Source organism: Capra hircus (genome assembly GCF_001704415.2).
Source record: "Capra hircus breed San Clemente chromosome X unlocalized genomic scaffold, ASM170441v1, whole genome shotgun sequence".
NCBI lineage: Eukaryota > Metazoa > Chordata > Mammalia > Artiodactyla > Bovidae > Capra > Capra hircus.
The window spans coordinates 34,326,183-34,345,466 of NW_017189516.1; the positions used below are offsets into that span (position 1 = coordinate 34,326,183).

Consider the following 19,284-nt stretch of genomic DNA (forward strand, 5'->3'; position numbering starts at 1 on the left):
CTGGTTTTAGAAAAGGCAGAAGAACCAGAGATCAAATTGCCAACATCTGCTGGATCACTGAAAAAGTAAGAGAGTTCCAGAAAAACATCTATTTCTGCTTTATTGACTATGCCAAAGCTTTTGACTGTGTGGATCACAATAAACTGTGGAAAATTCTGAAAGAGATGGGAATACCAGACCACCTGACCTGCCTCTTGAGAAATCTGTATGCAGGTTAGGAAGCAATAGTTAGAACTGGTTATGGAACAACAAACTGGTTCCAAATAGGGAAAGGAGTATGTCAAGGCTGTATATTGTCACCCTGCTTATTTAACTTATATGCAGAGTTCATCATGAGAAGCGCTGAGCTGCAGGAAGCACATGCTGGAATTAAAACTGCCACGAGAAATCTCAATCACCTCAGATATGCAGATGACACCACCCTTATGGCAGAAAGTGAAAAAGAACTAAAGAGCCTCTTGATGAAAGTGAAAGAGGAGAGTGAAAAAGTTGGCTTAAAGCTCAACATTCAGAAAACTATGATCATGGCATCCAGTCCCATCACTTCATGGCAAATAGATGGGAAAACAGTGGAAACAGTGGCTGACTTCATTTTTTTGGGCTCCAAAATTACTGCAGATGGTGACTGCAGCCATGAAATTAAAATACATTTACTCCTTGGAAGGAAAGTTATCACCAACCTAGACAGCATATTAAAAAGGAGAGACGTTATTTTGCCAACAATGGTCCGTCTAGTCAAGGCTATGGTTTTTCCTGTGGTCATGTATGGATGTGAGAGTTGGACTATAAAGAAAGCTGAGCACAGAAGAATTGATGCTTTTGAACTGTGGTGTTGGAGAAGACTCTTGAGAGTCCCTTGGACTGCAGGGAGATCCAACCAGTCCATCCCAAAGGAGATCAGTCCTGGGTGTTCATTGGAAGGACTGATGTTTAAGCTGAAACTCCAATAGTTTGGCCACCTGATGCGAAGAACTGACTCATTGGAAAAGACTCTGATGCTGGGAAAGATGGAGGGCATGAGGAGAAGGGGACAACAGAGGATGAGATGGTTGGATGGCATCACTGACTCGATAGACATGGGTTTGGGTGAACTCCAGAATTGATGATGGACAGGGAAGCCTGGCATGCTGCAGTTCATGGGGTCGCAAAGAGTCAAACATGACTGAGCAACTGAACTGAACTGATTTATCATCAATGTTGCTACGACGCACACAGACAATAGAAATTGTATCATATGACATGTTAATGTTTTATCTTGAATGTTTTATTTTGGGAATGTGACAGTCAGTATATATAAGCCATGATTAGTGTAAAGCTCAGCACTAAATTCAGAGAAATGTCAAGCAGTTAAACAAATGTGAGAACAAATAGTTAAACCATTTCCAATGGATTAACAGTGTGATTCAATAAATCAGTGAAAACTAAGACAATAACCATGTGTCTAGGAAAATGGAGGGTATAAAAATTGCCCAATACCTAGACCACATTCTTCCTTTCTTTTTCATATTCATACCTACTCAGAGTGGTTGCCTTTCAGTCAGAGACCACTAGTTGAACAAATTCCTGGTAATGCTCATTGCAACCAGGGAGACCACACATTATGGAGAATCACGGGCTGTCTCAGGGTAAAGGATATTATAAAAGACGTTGCAGGATTTGTGCATTAGCTAGGTAAACTGGGAAAGGTTCGAGGGATGCATATGTGCTCAGTTGCTCAGTCGTGTCTGACTCTGCTACCCCATGGACTGCTGGCCGTCATGCTCCTCTGTCCATGGAATTTTCCAGGCAAGAATACCGGAGTGGGTTGCCATTTTGTTCCTAAGGGGATCTTCCCGACCCAGGGATTAAACCTGCGTGGCCTGTATCTCCTGCATTGGCAGGTATATTCTTTACTACTGCACTACCTGGAAAGCCAAAATGTGTCTCTTTGTAATATTATTTTAAAGGAGTTATCCATTTGTGAGAAACATTTACCTTTGTAAGGGAACTCTGCCTTTGTAAGATTGTCTCCGTTTCTGTACCAGGAGGAGGAAGGTGACCAAATATCTGGAAACTTATCAGTGAAAAAGACTTGTTGTTCAGTCACTCAGTCATGTCCAACTATTTGAAACCCCATGGACTGCAGCATGCCAGGTTTCCCTGTCCTTCACTGTTTCCCTGAATTTCCTCAAACTCGCCTCCATCGAATTGATGATGCCATCCAACCATCTCATCCTCTGTCGCCCCCTTGTCCTCCTGCCTTCAGTTTTCCCAGCATCAGAATCTTTTCCAGTGTGTTGGCTCTTCACATCAAGTGGCCAAAGTATTAGAGCTTCAGATTCAGCAACAGTCCTTCCAATGAATATTCAGGATTGATTTCCTTTAGGATTGACTGGTTTGATCTCCTTGCTGTCTACGGACTCTCAAGAGTCTTTTCCAACACCACAGTTCAAAAGCATCAATTCTTTTGGCTCTCAGCCTTCTTTATGGTCCAACTCTCACATCTGTACATGATTACTTGGAAAACCATAGCTCTGCATTAAAACCTTACCCTTGTTTACTGTGGTTTTCCAGGTCACCTCCCATAACTGACTCTCTCGCCATCCTCTTTTGTCTTTAGCTTAAGATGAGGGCTTCAGACATTTTGGTGAGTTTTTTCGGGGGTCTTTCCCATGTATATAGGTAATTTAACTTTTGTTTGATTTTCTGCTATTAATCTGTCATATCAAATTAATTCTTAACTGAGCCAGAATAATCTATAAGAATAGACAGAAATTTCTACCTCTCCAACAAAGGAAACAGGAATTTGTTTTGACTGTATGTTTTCAGGGACAGTGGAAATCTTATAAATGAGTTACAGTAAACCTCATCCAATGGAAGAAGACAACAGTGAGGGTAATTCTTTAATTGGTAAAGAAGCAGTGTTCGCTCATATTAACCAGGAGAGGGGGATATTGATGTTTCATGTTTTACACTATGAGCTTGTTTTTGTTCTGGGCTTAGCCAGGATTATGAAATGCTCTTGTTTTGTCTCCCTTCATCACAGAAGCAGAGTGACCTTGTATGTCAGTGGTGTTCTGTTAGATTGTTTGTGTCCAATAAGAGGATAACGTGACCCAGCTGTGAGTGTCAGCTCTACTCCTACCAGTATCAAAGCGCAGCTGATACTAGGCAAGGTCTCACATTTCAGGGGCTGTTTTTCATCAAAATCACCAAATGAAATAGATTAAGAATTATGCTTGAAACATGACTTCATTTGAAAGGAACCATTAGGAGTTGTAAGAAATTATAAATTATTGCAAAAACTGCTACTAATATTTTGTGATATTGTGAATTATAGTAAGAATTATGTTTGGTTTTCCTTCTAGTTTCTAGCACAGAGCTTCTAAAATGCTTGGAATTTCCTAAGTGGAGGGACACAGAAGGGTATCTTTTGTTATGTTAGTGAAGTAACTTCTGGAATGTCCCCCGAGATCTCTAAGGGTGGTGCTGGTTGCTTGGGGAACCAACCTTGTGATTGGAGGGTTGGAACCTTCAGTCCCACCCACTGTCTTCTGGGGAGGGGAGAGGACCTGGAGATTGAATTGATCACCAGAGGCTAAGGATTTAATTAAGCATGCCTATGTAATGAAGCCACCATAAAAACTCAAAAGGACAGGGATCAGAGAGTTTCTGGGTTGGTGAATACATACATTGAGATATGGAGAAAGTAGTCCACTTGGAGAGGGCATGGAAACTCTACCCCTCTTCCCACATACCTGGCCCTGTGCATCTCTTCCATCTGGATGTTCATACATCTTCCTTATCATATACTTTTGTAATAAACTGATGAACGTGAGTAAATGTTTCCCTGATATATGTGATTGCTCTAGCTAATAAATTGAATCCAAAGGGGGAAAGGGTCATGGGAACCTCTGATTTATAGCTAGTTAGATACAAGTACAGGTAGCAACCTGGACATGTGACTGGCATCTAAAGTGAAGGGCAGCCCTGTGAGTCTGAGCATTTTATCTATCTCTGAGTAGATAGTGTAGGAATTGAGTTGAATTATAGAACACCTAGCTGGACTCCTGAGCATTGCTTGCTGGTGTGGGAACCCTCCTTCCCAACATAAATACACATTCATGTTGGAATTGATCTCAGAACCATTTTACAGTTGTAAATAGCGAGAGCATATATTTTTAAGAGCAGTACTTAACAAGCATCCACCAGGGAATCCCCAAGAATATTGGAGTGGGTAGCCATTCCCTTCTTCAAGGGATCTTCCTGACCCAGGGATCAAACCTGGGTCTCCTGCATTGCAGGCAGATTCTTTACCATCTGAGCCACCAGGGAAGCCCTCCCTAACATTTACTTAGTTTAAATAATCAATATTAAAATGTATCTGCTAATAATTTACAGCTTAACTCTTTATTGTGGCAGTAGAAACTGTAATCCTGTAACCAAGTACTGACTTGACTGACTCAGTATTGAGTCAGTATAGTATTCACTGAGGTCTTAAATGTCAAGAACTATGAAATTAGTGTCAAGTCCCTTAAATATGTAAAAGGATTGATAAATGACAGCATAGAGATAGAACTTTTTTTTCTTTTTGGAGAGAGGAGAGTTGTTAGTCTTGAATTTGTTTACTTCAGTGAGTGTTCTCTAATTTATTATATATATATAATAATTTCTTTATTCCTTAGCTGAATGATAGACATATGAATTGTTTCCATTTTTGGCTATTATGAATAAAGCCTCTATGGACATTCATATACTAGTCTTTTATAGATATATGTTTCCATTTCTCTGAAGTAAATATCAGAATTGGAGTTTCTGAATGATATGTTAAGTGTATTTTTAATAATTTATTGAGCTATAATTCTAATACCATAAAATTCATACATTTACAATGTATGATTCAGTGGTTTTCAATATGTTGATAGATATGTGCAATTGTTGTCACAATCTAATTATAGGATATCTTCATCATCCCCCAGTGCATATGGAATGTTCCTATTAGCAGTCACTTCTCACTCCCCCAGCACCGGGAAAATACCAGGCTACCTCTTTTCTCTATGGATTTACCTATTCTGGATATTCCCTGTAAATGGAATCATATGACAAATATCTTTGAAGCTGATTTTTTTTTAACTTATTCCAGGTTCAGACATTTACAGATAATATTCCATTGTATGCCTATACCACATTTTGTTTATCCAGTTTTCATTTGATGACTAGTTGGATTATCTCCATTTTGGGGGCTGTTATTAATAATGCTCCCATGAACATTCATGGAAAGATTTTTATGGACATACATTTTTATTTTACTTGAGTATGGCATAGGAGTGGATCTCTGGATGATATGATAACTGAAAGTTTGCCATTTGAGAAATTTCTAAAATGCTGGTACCATTTTACTTTCCCACTATCAATATGTGAAGGCTCTAGTTTATACACATCCTCACCAACACTTGTGATTGTCTTTTGGACTATAGTCATTAGGTATGTGTGAAGTGGTATTTTATTTGGGGTGTGAATTGCATTTCTTAGTGATTAATGGTGTTGTGAAGTCAGTATTTTCAATTTGTAATATTTTTTCTGTAACTTTTTATTTTACTTTAATATGTGATAAGATCCTCTTACCCCTAGCCCAACAACTATCTTCTATAAAATTAGATTGTTTATTTGCTTGCTAGCTTTCCAGTATTGGCACTGTAATAATAAAATTTGGAAAGAATAATACAGAGGAAAAAATTAAGGAAAACATTTGACAAAACATGTGACAAAAATAAATATTCAGTGATTAATATTAATATTAAAATATTTTTAAAGAATCAGGAATATTCATAATTATATAGCATAATAGGGGACTCAGAACAATGAGAGTATATAATAGAATTTAATATAGATGTGACATTCCAAAATCTATAATAAATATATTAATTCACTTGGTAAATTAATTCAGTGCTGGATCAGTTGGCTGATGTTTTGTAATTAAGGTAAAATTAACTTTGTATTATATGCTATATAACATAAATGAATTCCAAATGTATTATAAAGTATTAAGTATAAAATCAAAGATTATAAAATAACTTGAAAGAAATTTATCTGGGTTTGGTATAATCATTTTTAAAAACTGTAACAAGAACAGAAGCATCTAAATATATTATTTGTTTAGCACATATTTAATAAGCATAAATTTAAATGCCCAGGACTGTTATGAGGATTAAAGATGCAACAGAGAACAAAAAAGCCAAAATCCCTTCTAACATGTAAGTTATATTCTAGTAAAAAGAAGTCAACTGCCTGGGCCTTGAAAATAAATCTAGTCTCTTAGGTGGCAGGTGAGAATTTTTTGTCATTCCCAACAACTTCACAAGTTGATTAATTAAAACCCTATTGTCTTTGTGGTTTGAGCTCTTGGTTGCTCACTGAACTAAAAAAATAGTTTAAGAAATAGAATCGTAAGCAGCATATATTTATTTATTTGTGTGTATATATGTATATAATATATACATATAATTTAGCATTTTTAAAATGCAGAACAAGTTTGTAAATAGATATACATCAATTACCATTTTTTATCAGTAATTCTACTTCAGTGATTTCCCATTCAGTCATCTTTTGTTCCTAGACCCGTGATCAGGACAAACTGTCAGTTACCATATCTGATGGTCCAAGAAGAATTAGTGCTTGTGATATCACTGTAACAGGAAGTTAAGGAATGAGGCAGACAGCCATCCATCCTTTTCTGTAATGCTCAGAGTTATTGTGTAGATAATTCGTTTGGGGGAAGTTCTTAATCTTTTTTCTGTATTTCATAATTTTGGCTGTAACATTATAGGGGACTTCAGATAGTCCCAGACATTAGGTATCTGATATGAATTCTTCTAATGTTTAACTTTTTTCAAAATGCTCTAAAAAGTTTCACAATTATTATTCATCTCTTTGAAGGAAGGGGGACTCAAGACTCAAGACTATTTATAAAATAGCTAGTAAGGGATTTTCAGCCTTGTGGAAGGAAAACATGTTTAAAATAGGACAAAATGAAAAATTCAGCTACCATCTTCTCTTCATTGTAGTGAACCACAGTTCTAATTGGATATTTGACAAAACCATGATTAATAATAATAATAGCCAACATTTGTGGTATGCCAATTAAAGGCCTACATTTATTTGTTCATTTAAACTTCAAACACCTTGATCAGGTCACTCTTATTACCATTATTAAAAAACAAAGCAGAAAAATTAGCATGTTTTCCTAGAAGAGGGTGTGGTTGAGATTTGAATCTAAGTGGTTTGACTCCAAGGCTCAAGTTAAGTAGCATTGGACAATGCTGTTTCTTCAAAATATTAATTCTTAGATTAGTAACTTAGATCTGTGTGCTGCTGCTGCTGCTAAGTCGCATCAGTCATGTCAGGCTTTGTGCGACTCCATAGACAGCAGCCCACCAGGCTCTGCTGTCCCCGGGATTCTCCAGGCAAGAACACTGGAGTGGGTTGCCATTTCTTTCTCCAATGCATGAAAGTGAAAAGTGAAAGTGAAGTCGCTCAGTCATGTCCGACTCTTACGACCCCATGGACTGTAGCCCACCAGGCTCCTCCATCAATGGGATTTTCCAGGCAAGAGTACTGGAGTGAGTTGCCATTGCCTTTTCCATAGATCTGTGTAGTTCTTGCTAATTCTTTTCAGCTATTCAGAGAGAAATCTTGTTTTCTTTTTCATCCACAGTAGTGGATTTTCAAATCTTGATACCCATTGGAATCACCTAGGAAACTGAAAATAAAATAAACTTTAAAAAAACCTGATGTCCCCACCTCTGGCCAGTTGACGTGGAATTTTTAGATTGTTGCCTGTACATGTGTAGCTTTGCAAAGTGGTTCTATTGCACAGTGAAGATTAAAAACTCTAATGTGTACAAATACAGACACAGGAAATAAGATTAAATAATACAGAAGTACCATATAAAATACTTGTTCACCACAAGAAATAATATTTCCCAATATATATCTCCACTTTAAAAGAAGAAATTTATAAATGAGTTCTGAGGTTTCTCAGTTTTGTTTGGTTGCTACCTGTTTTGATTTTACATAACATTAATAGTCATTGCTCTGACAAGAGAGGTAATTATTACTCTCATTTCCTCTCACCTTCCTGCCTTAGTATCATCATTTTGTTAGACTTATTATGCCTACATAGTGCTTATAACACTCATATCCATTCTGTCAGTGTTAGACTGTATGTCATTTTAACTGGGTTCTCCATTTTTAATTATTTTTGACTCAGCTGTTGGATGGTTGGATTTCATAATTATTGTGTTTTTTCTAGTTATCATTTCAGGGACTCTGATCTCTGAGTTCTCTTTGTAAACATTTTCATTTTCTTTATGTATGGATTGCATCTTGACTGAGAATCAAACTTGGGAATCACTGTGTTTCTCTGAACTCTAACTCCATTGTGTTATGCCAGCAAAATAGCTTTGGAAAAACTAAGATCAGCTTGCAACTCCTCCCCTATAAGTGAATTGCTTTCTTTGGCTTTAATTTTTTTTTTTTTAATATTCTCAAAGTGAGTGAGATATTCAAGAGTGAAACCTGTTCTACAACATTTCCTTAGTAAATTTGGCATATGATGTATTTTTTGTACTTCTTTTGAAGTGTAAGATATTGGTTGAAACTGAGACATGAAGTGACTTTTTCTAGCCTTCTATTAGTATAGATAATCTTATATTATACCTGATCTATTTCATATTTAATCTTAGAGTGTATTCCACATTTCTTCATTCACTGTGATATTTACTGTAGGATTATTTTTCAGATTATGTTCATTGTGTTCTGGAATTTACATTCTCTCCTTAGTTTTATAGAATTTTTATGATGACTACTACAGAACTATTTAGATATGTAGATAGATAGATATCTGTGTATTTTAATATGTTAAGTTATATTGATTGTTAACTGTAAACTACACTTGCAGTCCTGGCACAAATTCAATTTTGTAATGATAGCTAATCTTTTTTCAATACCTTTCTAGAATTAGCTTACTAATATTTTAATTTTTGCTTCAGTTTACATGAGTGATAATTTGTAAATATTTTCTGTACTTTTTAGGATTTTTTGATTACAATTTTATGCAAATCTCAGTGATTACTTGAGGAGTCCCACTTATTTAAGAGTTTCTATATTAGTGAAATTGCTTAGTTCCTACATTTTGCAGAATTTACTGGTAAAACCATCTAGGCCTATTAATTCTAAAATAAATGCTTAATCAGTTCTTTAATTGTAATAATATTATTCTTATTTTCTATCTTCCACTGAAATTTTTTAACTCATTTAATGAAATTAATATCATCTAAAATTTTTAAATATATTAACATAATATTATTATTTGTGTCTTTTTCCTTATATGTAACTGCTATAATTACTTTTTCTTACAGTTGATATTGTTTTCTTAGGCCTTCTTTTATTTTTAATCAGTCTTCTCCATAGTAAAGAGCCTTCACTTTCTTTCTAGTTTAATGATGCACTTATATGGAGGTTCTCCCAAGTATTGTATGTATTATCTCAACCTCAAGTGGCTGGTCTGATAATTATTATATGCAACTGATCTTATAATTTGTGAATATCATATTGTTGAGAGGTCAAAATGATCTATAGATTCAATGTAACCCCAGTGAAAATCCTGCCACACTTAAATGGCAACCCACTCCAGTATTCTGGCCTGGAGAATCCCATGGATGAAGGAGCCTGGTGGGCTACAGTCCACAGGGTCGCAAAGAGTCAGACACGACTGAGCGACTTCACTTCACTTATCAATAAGTTGACTCTAATATGCCCATATGAATTTTGGGAGTGATAAAACTTTTCTGTATGGAAATGTGGTGGTAAGTACATGATAATGTGTCTTTCAAAATCCTAAAAGTCTATCTGTCAAAATCCACAAAGAGTGAATGTTTGTGTGTGTATACATACATATATATATATATATATATATATATAAACCAAGTGTGTGTGTGTGTGTGTGTGTGTATACATATATATATATATATATATTTTAATCAACCAAGAGATAAATTAGTAATCCAGGATGGAATGCAGACAGTGAGAAATGAATCTAACTGCCTTACAGATGTTTGACAACCTCACTGAATGTAATGGAGGAGAAAGGAGCTGACTTACCATACCATGATTGCATAGTGTAGAACTAAAAGACCAATAGACCTATACATATGCATGTAACTCTAGTTTCTTATAGGGGGACAGGTTTGCAATTCTGAAAGTACTTTTTTATGTTTACTGTGGCTGAACGAATAAGTAAATTTCTTTTAAATAGTGAGAGATGGGTTTTTCACTGTTGAAAAAAGAAGTTAGAAATAAGCAAAGGGGGATGGTCATAATGAATCCTGTGGTGCTGGATTGTAGTTGATGGAATTGGAAGTAACACTATAATGCTTAGGTTCTGTTCATTAACTTCTAGTTAGGAAATTTTTAATTAGTTGTTTTCCTCTTGTGAGTGTAATCTTTCATGATAAGATGTTAAACTCTCTCAGGGAAATTTCTATACCTTCTCTGATAAGGATGGGATGTTTAGAGGACACAGTCTATATACATTGCCAACTGACTGTTTCACTATAAGCTAATAAATTGTGTTTTCTGATTAAAGTTAGAATTGTTGTTTCTAGTTTGTAGAAAAATGAATTTTGGCTACCAAAGTGAGACCCTTTGTTTTTGTTAAAAGCTGTGAGTGGCAGATAGAAATGGAGAAGTACATTTAGGTTATAATTACTCAGCCAACTAGGAAAGTACATTTACAAATAATTACTTTGGTTGTATCACATCTTATATCAGACATACAACTATTTATAGCTTTCTGTCAGGAAAAAAAATCATTTGAAAAATATAGTGCGAAATATTGTTTGCTGTATGTTAGTTGAAAATTCCTAGTGACCTTTGTTTGCTAGACTGATTTTGCAATAATATGCTGTAGAAATCCTAAGAAAATGTTCAGTGTTGTATCATCTCAGATGAAAAAGTCTTGGGCACTGTTTCTGTGAAGTATGCAGGACATCTGTGGTTCCTTCCTGAGAAAACTAAGTCTTCCAGATGTAAAACAGTCCTACTTTGTGAAGTTATATACATGTCATGAACATATCCCGTCATGGTTTATTCTTCACAGAAAATGAGAATCAAGGGGTTAGAGGGGATTTATGAAGATCACTAATTTTTCCTCTTGTTTTCAGTTAATAAATCATCTCAAACCATTAAGAGATGGTTTTACTAGGCCCTTTTGGAAAACATTTTGAAAAAGGAAATGTCACATTCATCGTATCAGTAATTTCTGATGTTTAAATCACTTTTCATTCCTTCCTAGTATAAGACAGGTTTGTTTGTTGTTGCTTCTTTTTTCTTACTAAATATCCAGATACTTTCGCTTTTTTTTCCCTTGTGTCAGCATAGTAGTCGTCTCTGTAACTGAAAATTCCTTTTATTATTCCTCCATCTTGTATTATCTTTTATAGGTTATTTCTAGTTTCTTTAAGCCATCAATTCCCAAACCCTTTCACATGCTTACCCTACATGTGAAGGAATTTCTGCAACAAATAGTGAAACGGGCACTAACTTTAGAGTTACTGGAAATCTCATGCTTTCTGAGCCTCCTTACCCAAGTTGATGATCAAACATTTGAACTGCACAGTACTCAACAGAATGGGTAATTTTGAAATGTCAGATTTTTCTTCCATTACTTCGTAGTAGTACATTATTCAAAGTGATTCCAGTGGAAATAAAGGACAGTCTGCAGTTGCCTGTAATACCTTATAGATAAATTTCATATTACTAAGCTTCTGAGGTTTAGTTGTTGCTTTTTTTTTTTCTTTTTCCAAAATATGATGCTTTTTCTTTTCTAAGCAAAGGCAAATCTTTCTTTGACTCTTGCTCAAATTTCCATAAGAGGTATTTTTTAAAAAGTAAAACTGTGATTATATTTACCCTCTCTCTTTTTTGGAACAGGTGTTATTCCCCCTGAGAGATGGATAGTAAATTTTGACAAAGACCTTTTAGATGGCCTTGTTTTTGCAACAGTGTTGGGAGCCTATTGCCCATTTTTGGTAAGAGTCCTTTTTATGCAGAGTGGTCTTCTTTTACTTAAAGAACTTAGAAATGAAAGCTGTGGTACATATACACAATGGAGTATTACTCAGCCGTTAAAAAGAATTCATTTGAATCAGTTCTGATGAGATGGATGAAACTGGAGCCGATTATACAGAGTGAAGTAAGCCAGAAAGAAAAACACCAATACAGTATACTAACACATATATATGGAATTTAGGAAGATGGCAATGACGACCCTGTATGCAAGACAGGGAAAGAGACACAGATGTGTATAATGGACTTTTGGACTCAGAGGGAGAGGGAGAGGGTGGGATGATTTGGGAGAATGACATTCTAACATGTATACTATCATGTAAGAATTGAATCGCCAGTCTATGTCTGATGCAGGATACAGCATGCTTGGAGCTGGTGCATGGGGATGACCCAGAGAGATGTTATGGGTAGGGAGGTGGGAGGGGGTTCATGTTTGGGAACGCATGTAAGAATTAAAGATTTTAAAATTTAAAAAAAAAATAAATAAAAAATAAAACATTTTAAATCTTAAAAAAAAAAGAAATATCATATGATACCAAAAAAAATTTGAAATATTTTCTGCAAACTGATTCTGTTAAATGTTTTAATTTTAAATCATACAATACTTTGGCCACCTGATGTGAAGAACTGACTCATTTGAAAAGACCCTGATGCTGGGAAAGATTGAAGGTGGGAGGAGAAGGGGACGACAGAGGATGAGATGGCTTGATGGCATCACCGACTCAATGGACATGAGTTTGAGTAAACTCCAGGAGTTGGTGATGGACAGGGAGGCCTGGCATGCTGCAGTCCATGGGGTCACAAAGAGTTGGACATGACTGAGCAACTGAACTGAACTGAACTGAACCTACATCTGAATGGCTAGCATTCTCTTTTTATTTATTCTTTTATTTTGATTATACTAATCTATTGATAAATGTTAGTATTGAAATGATTGTTTACTGAACTACAGAAAACAGTTAAAAAGTCGTTATTTTTATTCTATTACTTAAAGATTTGATTGTTATCTTTTCCAGATTGAGTCTCATTTCATAAACATGTACACACAGCCAAAAAGTTCTGAACAGTATCTGCACAATTGCCTGATTGTTGTGAATGTTCTTCGTGAAATTGGCTTTGACATGGACATACAGGTGGGTGCCTTAAAATCACATATTCTATAAATATTTTATTAATTCCTTATTTTTTCCAATTTTTAAGGTATTATTGGCAAATAAAACCTGTGTATACTTACCTTGTACAATGTGATTTTTTAGGTTGTACAAGGTGATAATTTAATATATGTTTACAATGTGAAATGATTATCATGATCAAGTTAACACATCAATATCAACCACCTTACATGTGTTGTGTGCTAAATTGCTTCAGTCATGTCCAACTCTTTGCAACCCTATAGACTGTAGCCCACAAGGCATAGTTACCTGTTTTTTGTGATAAGAATGCTTAAGATCTACTCTTTTAGCACATTTCAAGTACATAGTCCAATGTATCACTAACTATAATGACCATACTTTACATTACATCCCCAGAACTCAGTCATCCTTTAAATAATGATTTGTACCCTTTGACTAGCATCTCCCCATTTCCCCTGTCTCCATCCCCTGGCTACTACCATTTAACTCTCTGGTTCTTTGAGTATGCCTTTTTTAATTCCACATATAGTTAAAATCATACAATATTTATCTTTCTGTGTCTGGCTTGCTTCAGGTATCATAATGTCCTCCAGGTTCATTCATATTGTCACAAGTGGCAGGATTTCCTTCTTTTTTATGAGTAAATACTATTCCATTGTAAGAATATACCACACTTTCTTTATCCATTCATCCGTCAACAGATACTTATGTTGATCCTATTTTTTGGCTTTTGTGAATAATAGTGCAGTTGAATGTAGAATTAGAGATAGTTGTGATGTAACTGATTTTATTTCCTTTGGATATATACCCAGAAGTGGGATTTCCAGACCATGTAGTAGTTCTATTTTTAATTTTTTGGGGGGAACCAACATACTATTTTCCATAGTGACTGCACCAGTTCACATTCCCACCAACAGTGTGCATGTGATCCATTTTCTCCACACGCTTACCAGCCTTTGACATCTCTTGTCTTTTCAATAATAGCCATTCTAACAGGTGTGAGGTGATGTGTCCTTGTGATTTTGATTTACATTTCCCTAGTAGTTAGTGATGTTAAACAGGTTTTTACATACCTGTTGGCCATTTTACATCTCTTTGGAAAAATGTTAATTGACTCCTTTATAATATTCCTTTGTTTGTATATTTTAAATCTAAATTGAAGCAGTCTTTTCATGGAATATTGCTAAAATATGAAAATTGAACTATGACTTCATAGAAATCTACTGGATATTTTTTAATGGGTATAATTATGTATATCTAACTGCATAATAAGTAAGTAGTTCTAGTTTTCTTTTTTTTTCTTTTTTTATTTTTTTTTAGTTCTAGTTTTCAAGTCACAGCAGTCCTTTCTTAATATTATCTGAGCCCTAAGAATTAAAGAACAGATTATTTGAATATGAATATAGATGTTATATTGTTTTCCTATTTAGTAGCAAAAAGAAAAATTTTCACCTTAGTCTTGAAATAAATATTAATGTGGAAGTCACAGTGTCAGTGTAGCTTTTTATTATGTTTAGACCTCCAAGTTGTAATTCCATCAGGCCTCTCTCATTGTTCTCTATAGCGACAATAAAAAACATTATCTGCTTATCATTTTCTGAGCCCTTTGTTACTTCAGAGTAATGAAGCATTATAATAAATGATTCATGACTTCTAAGAATATATAAACTCATTGAATTGACAAGATATATGCAAGTTCAATAATAAATGATATTCCACTAATTTAATTGACAATGTAGGAAAATAATAGAATAAGAATTCAGATAAAAGAAGAGATCAGTGTGATCCAGATTAATCCACCAAAGACTGTGAAGAAGGCAAGACTTATTTCGGGTCTTGAATGGATTTGGGTTGGTAGTGGTAAGAGAGAAAGGTGTTTATTCAGAGGCATAAGCAGACTATAGAATGTAGACAAATGGCATACATTAAGGAAATTATGTGAATAGTCTGACTTAGTTGAAGTTTGGGATTGAAAAAATAGATATAGGCATATATTGGGATCTTGGATATCAGCATAACAATTTAGGAGTTTACTGTGTTGGTGTCATGGGAATAACTCTTACATTACTCTTGATTACTCTTACAACAATGGTGAGGATGAACTGAAAGGAGAGGGACTGGAGACAGGGAATACAGAACCCAAAAAAATGCCATTTAACTTGGTCAAGTAGAAAAATATTTTCTCTACTCAGTTCATTTTAATGGGGGCTTAAAATAATAAACTGATAGAGGAGACATTATGAGGTTTGCCAGACCTGGTGACCATCCACAAAAGGACACAAAAGGACCATTACAACAAACTCTGAGTTTTCCATTCTGTGACTCAGAGAGATTGATGATACCAGTGCTCACACGTGGCTTGGTACAAAGTGCTTCCTTGCACCTGCCAAAGAAATGATGCTTCATAATGGCTTGCTTTTTCTTTGTATTAAAGTCATTTACATGTTAAAATCCCTTTGTACCAGGTCTGACATTTATCTTTTACATTGGTAGAGCTATAAGGAGATACTGCAATCAGGCATTTTGGTCAGAGAGTTCTTTTATAAGACTTTAAGGATAAACTCTAATTAAATGATTAAGTGTGAAAAAATAAAAATATTACAGTTCCTGTCAGTTTGACTGATTGAATCTCCTCCGTAAAATATGATGGATAGACCCTGCAAGTGATACAGATGTGGTAAAACCACACTCATGCCTTCAAATATGTTAATGACTAATAGTGACTTGTATATGAAAAGATCCAGTACAAAGCAGCCAGTGCATGCCAGGAAAACATAGAACTGTGTACTGTAGGAATCAAAGGGGAAAGAAATCATTCTGAAAAGGGAACCAGCAAGAGTTGCATGGGGGCATTTGGTGTTTAAGGTAACCTTTGAGAATTTGATAAGGGTTTATAGGAAACTTAAAATATCTTTGTTTAGAAAATATAATTCATCTTGCATTGTGATTCTCTCCTTTGCTCTTTGACTTCCTCAGATAAATTGACTCAAAATGTTTATTTTATTGTGTAGCAAATAATAGATCCTAAGATTTGAGTATCTACTACATAAAAATGTAGAGAAGATGTCTAAGATTTGCTGAACAAAGAAATTAACAATTAACTTAGCTGATAATTACCAAGATTTTAACAGTCAGTTCCAATTCCCTAACTTTTTATCAGCCCGAATTTACCCACTGCATCAAATGTCAAAGTTCAAAAATATATCGCCCTTAAATTAATTTAACCATTGTGAATTAATACTAATGATTAGCACTGGTCCACATGTGAATACTGTGAAACTTACCACTGGACTTATTTATTAATGTTTGAGTTTTCTATTTATTATGTCATTCTTTGCAACTGTTGAGTCAGTTCAATAAGTTTCTGTGCCAATGTTATATCATGTGGAATCCTAGCATCTGGAATGTAACTATTATTACATATCCTCCCTTTTAAAGCAAAGCTATTGTGCAATTTATTTGAAGTCAGCATAGAATGTATTTTTATTCCCTCATGTAGAGACATGGAGATATTTATATATAGATAGATAGATAGGTATAGCTAATACTTAGATTCTACTATATATAATTCACTGAGTAATGATGGAAGCTAAGGGTGAATAGGTATCTAACGTCTCTAATTTTTTTTTCTTTATGTCAACTTGGATGCTTTCAGTCTTAACAACAATTCATGAATAAAAGAATTTTAATAATATATTCTATATTTTATATAAGATGAATCAGGCAGTAAAATATTATAGGGATATTTATTCATTTCATCAACAAAATTATCAAAGATTCATTTTTGCTCAGTTCTTCTTAGCCTATTGGCTTTGTTTTAAGCATGTGCACTAATAACTACAAAGTTCCTACTGAAATTCTTACATAACACCATTATAAAGCTATTCTTGGGTCTGGTTGAATAGTACCACTTCTTGTGCTTCTCATTTTCCTTTACGTAAACTTTCCCAATGGTCCCACAGTATACATCCTATTGCATATTATTGACCATAACTGCATCTCATGCTTATAGTTAAACCAGTGTTTGATAAAAGTAATGGAAGAGCCACAAAAATTGAGATTCTTGGTAGGAAGGGAAAAAAATGCTGTTGGGAAGGCAGTCAGTAGTGTTCTGTGTCAGATTATGGTATGTCTTTGGGTACTACTAGTTTTGATTGGTATCTAGTTTGGAAGCTGGAATATCTTGACGTCATAGCAAATTAAACCCACCCTGAAGCTCCAGGACCATTTCATCTCTTCTTGTTACTGATGCAGACACTGAGACCTAGGGAAACAAATTGATTTGGTAAAGGTCATGGTACTTTGTGGTAGCAGGATGTGGGTTTAGCTTACTAGATTTTTACTACACCATTTTCCTCTGTTATGGCATTACAAAAATTCCCTGTCTTTTGTTAGTTCAGTAGGAAAATATTATCAGGAGAAAAATGGATAAATATAAGTAAAGTTCTCCTTAGGTTAGGACTGTGTAGAGAAAGTAATGATTGTATCTTTGAAATATATTTCACATGAAAATCTTGTTTTAAACAAACATAACTTATTTTGACATTTGGCTTTTTAAGCCTAAAATTGACTAAAATGCAATTTCTTTAGATTATTTTCATTGAACTTTATCATAAAGCTAAGAGTGATCTTTTCTCTAGTTTTTCACTCTAATTATCAATTTTTTTCAATTAAGATAAACATTTTTTTTCATTTCCAAAATACTGCCTTATTACATATTTTTCAAAGATGGACTTTTGGAATAGTTTTATATTGCTACCTGTATATTTTATGCTGTAGTAACTAAAATAGTGTTCAAAGGAGTTTTACAGACCTCAGACTTGGGGCCCAGAGTATCCTGCCACTAGTTCTACCCTTTCCCCAATGAATACATTTCCCATCACCATAGAGAGCTCTCTTTACACCCAGAGGCTGGCCCATCATTCAGGGCTATATCCTTCACTTTGTAGAAATTAAACTCTGTATTCCATTTTTTAGTTTGTTCTTACATTGAATGATGATCCTGTATATGTTGACTAACATTGTCTTCAGTGAAGACATGTGAGATGTCACAATACGGATGAGAAACTTTGGGGTCCTGATATATGTCTCAGTTTTCCTCACTAGCAGCTTTCTACTCTGCCAAGACTGGCAACTTCTTCCACTTTTTTCCCGTAATAATCCCCTTCCCAGGTACCTTTATTGGTTAGCCTTACTGCTTATTGACAAAACAAGAAAGAATAAACTTTCTGTTCTTCCAAAGAAAGGAAAGACTATATTTGGGAATGTGTACTAGCAGATGATCAACGGGGTCTCAGTAGTTTCTTATAACTGCTGCCAGATTTCAGTCGGGTGCTTTAGTTCCAGATAACCATTGGTATCCTGAGTTCTGGCACTGTTTGCATTTCCAGGCCAGGCCCAGACCGTTTTCAATTGCTAACTTGAATGTGCACTATTAAATCACAGTAGATCTCCAGTGAAAGTGCAGAGAGGTCCCTGTTGACCGACAATGACAGAGATGCTTGTGTGTCAGTGGTGTTTTATATGTCTTTGAGTCTTGGCCTCAGACCAATCCCAGTACTTTATTGCTATGAATAATTCTTCCCCACTACCTCTGCCTTTTGCTAGGAGATCATAGGCACAACATATACTCATAGAAATAGTCCTTCTTCCTCTGCTCCTGACTTGACATTTTGGGCTCAATGCCCATTTTGGCTATGTTGATTGTCCTTGCTGTTATTCCTCTATAATTCTGGATTTTATCTCAGATATCTGCCAACAACCATCACTAATTTGTCTCGTTTATCAGTGTAATTGTGTTTTCTGCCATACTGTGATTTGTTCTAGGATAAGTACTTCTCCAGCCACCTCCCCCTGACCCACCTGATCTGCATGCATTGTTGCTCTTGTGTTATTTCTTGTTCCGAAATCAAGTCCCTCTTCCTGATATTCACACCCTCCTCTATGTGACTGTTGCCCTCCTTTGTCTTTTCTTCTACCACTTGTCCCTTCTGATCTTATGTGTGATTCAAATTGTACTTTTTCTTTCCCAATTGAATACTATACT

At 35.1% G+C, this 19,284-nt stretch overlaps 1 protein-coding gene across 1 annotated transcript in view; it reads left to right on the top strand.

Moving 5' to 3' along the window:
* The window catches only part of CFAP47 (cilia and flagella associated protein 47), a 388,870-nt gene that overhangs the window by 199,953 nt on the left and 169,633 nt on the right, over positions 1-19,284 (top strand). The window contains exons 16-17 of the mRNA XM_018043692.1: positions 11,971-12,068; positions 13,122-13,238. Of these exons, the coding sequence (XP_017899181.1) occupies positions 11,971-12,068; positions 13,122-13,238 (215 nt within the window). The remainder of the gene's footprint in view (positions 1-11,970; positions 12,069-13,121; positions 13,239-19,284) is intronic.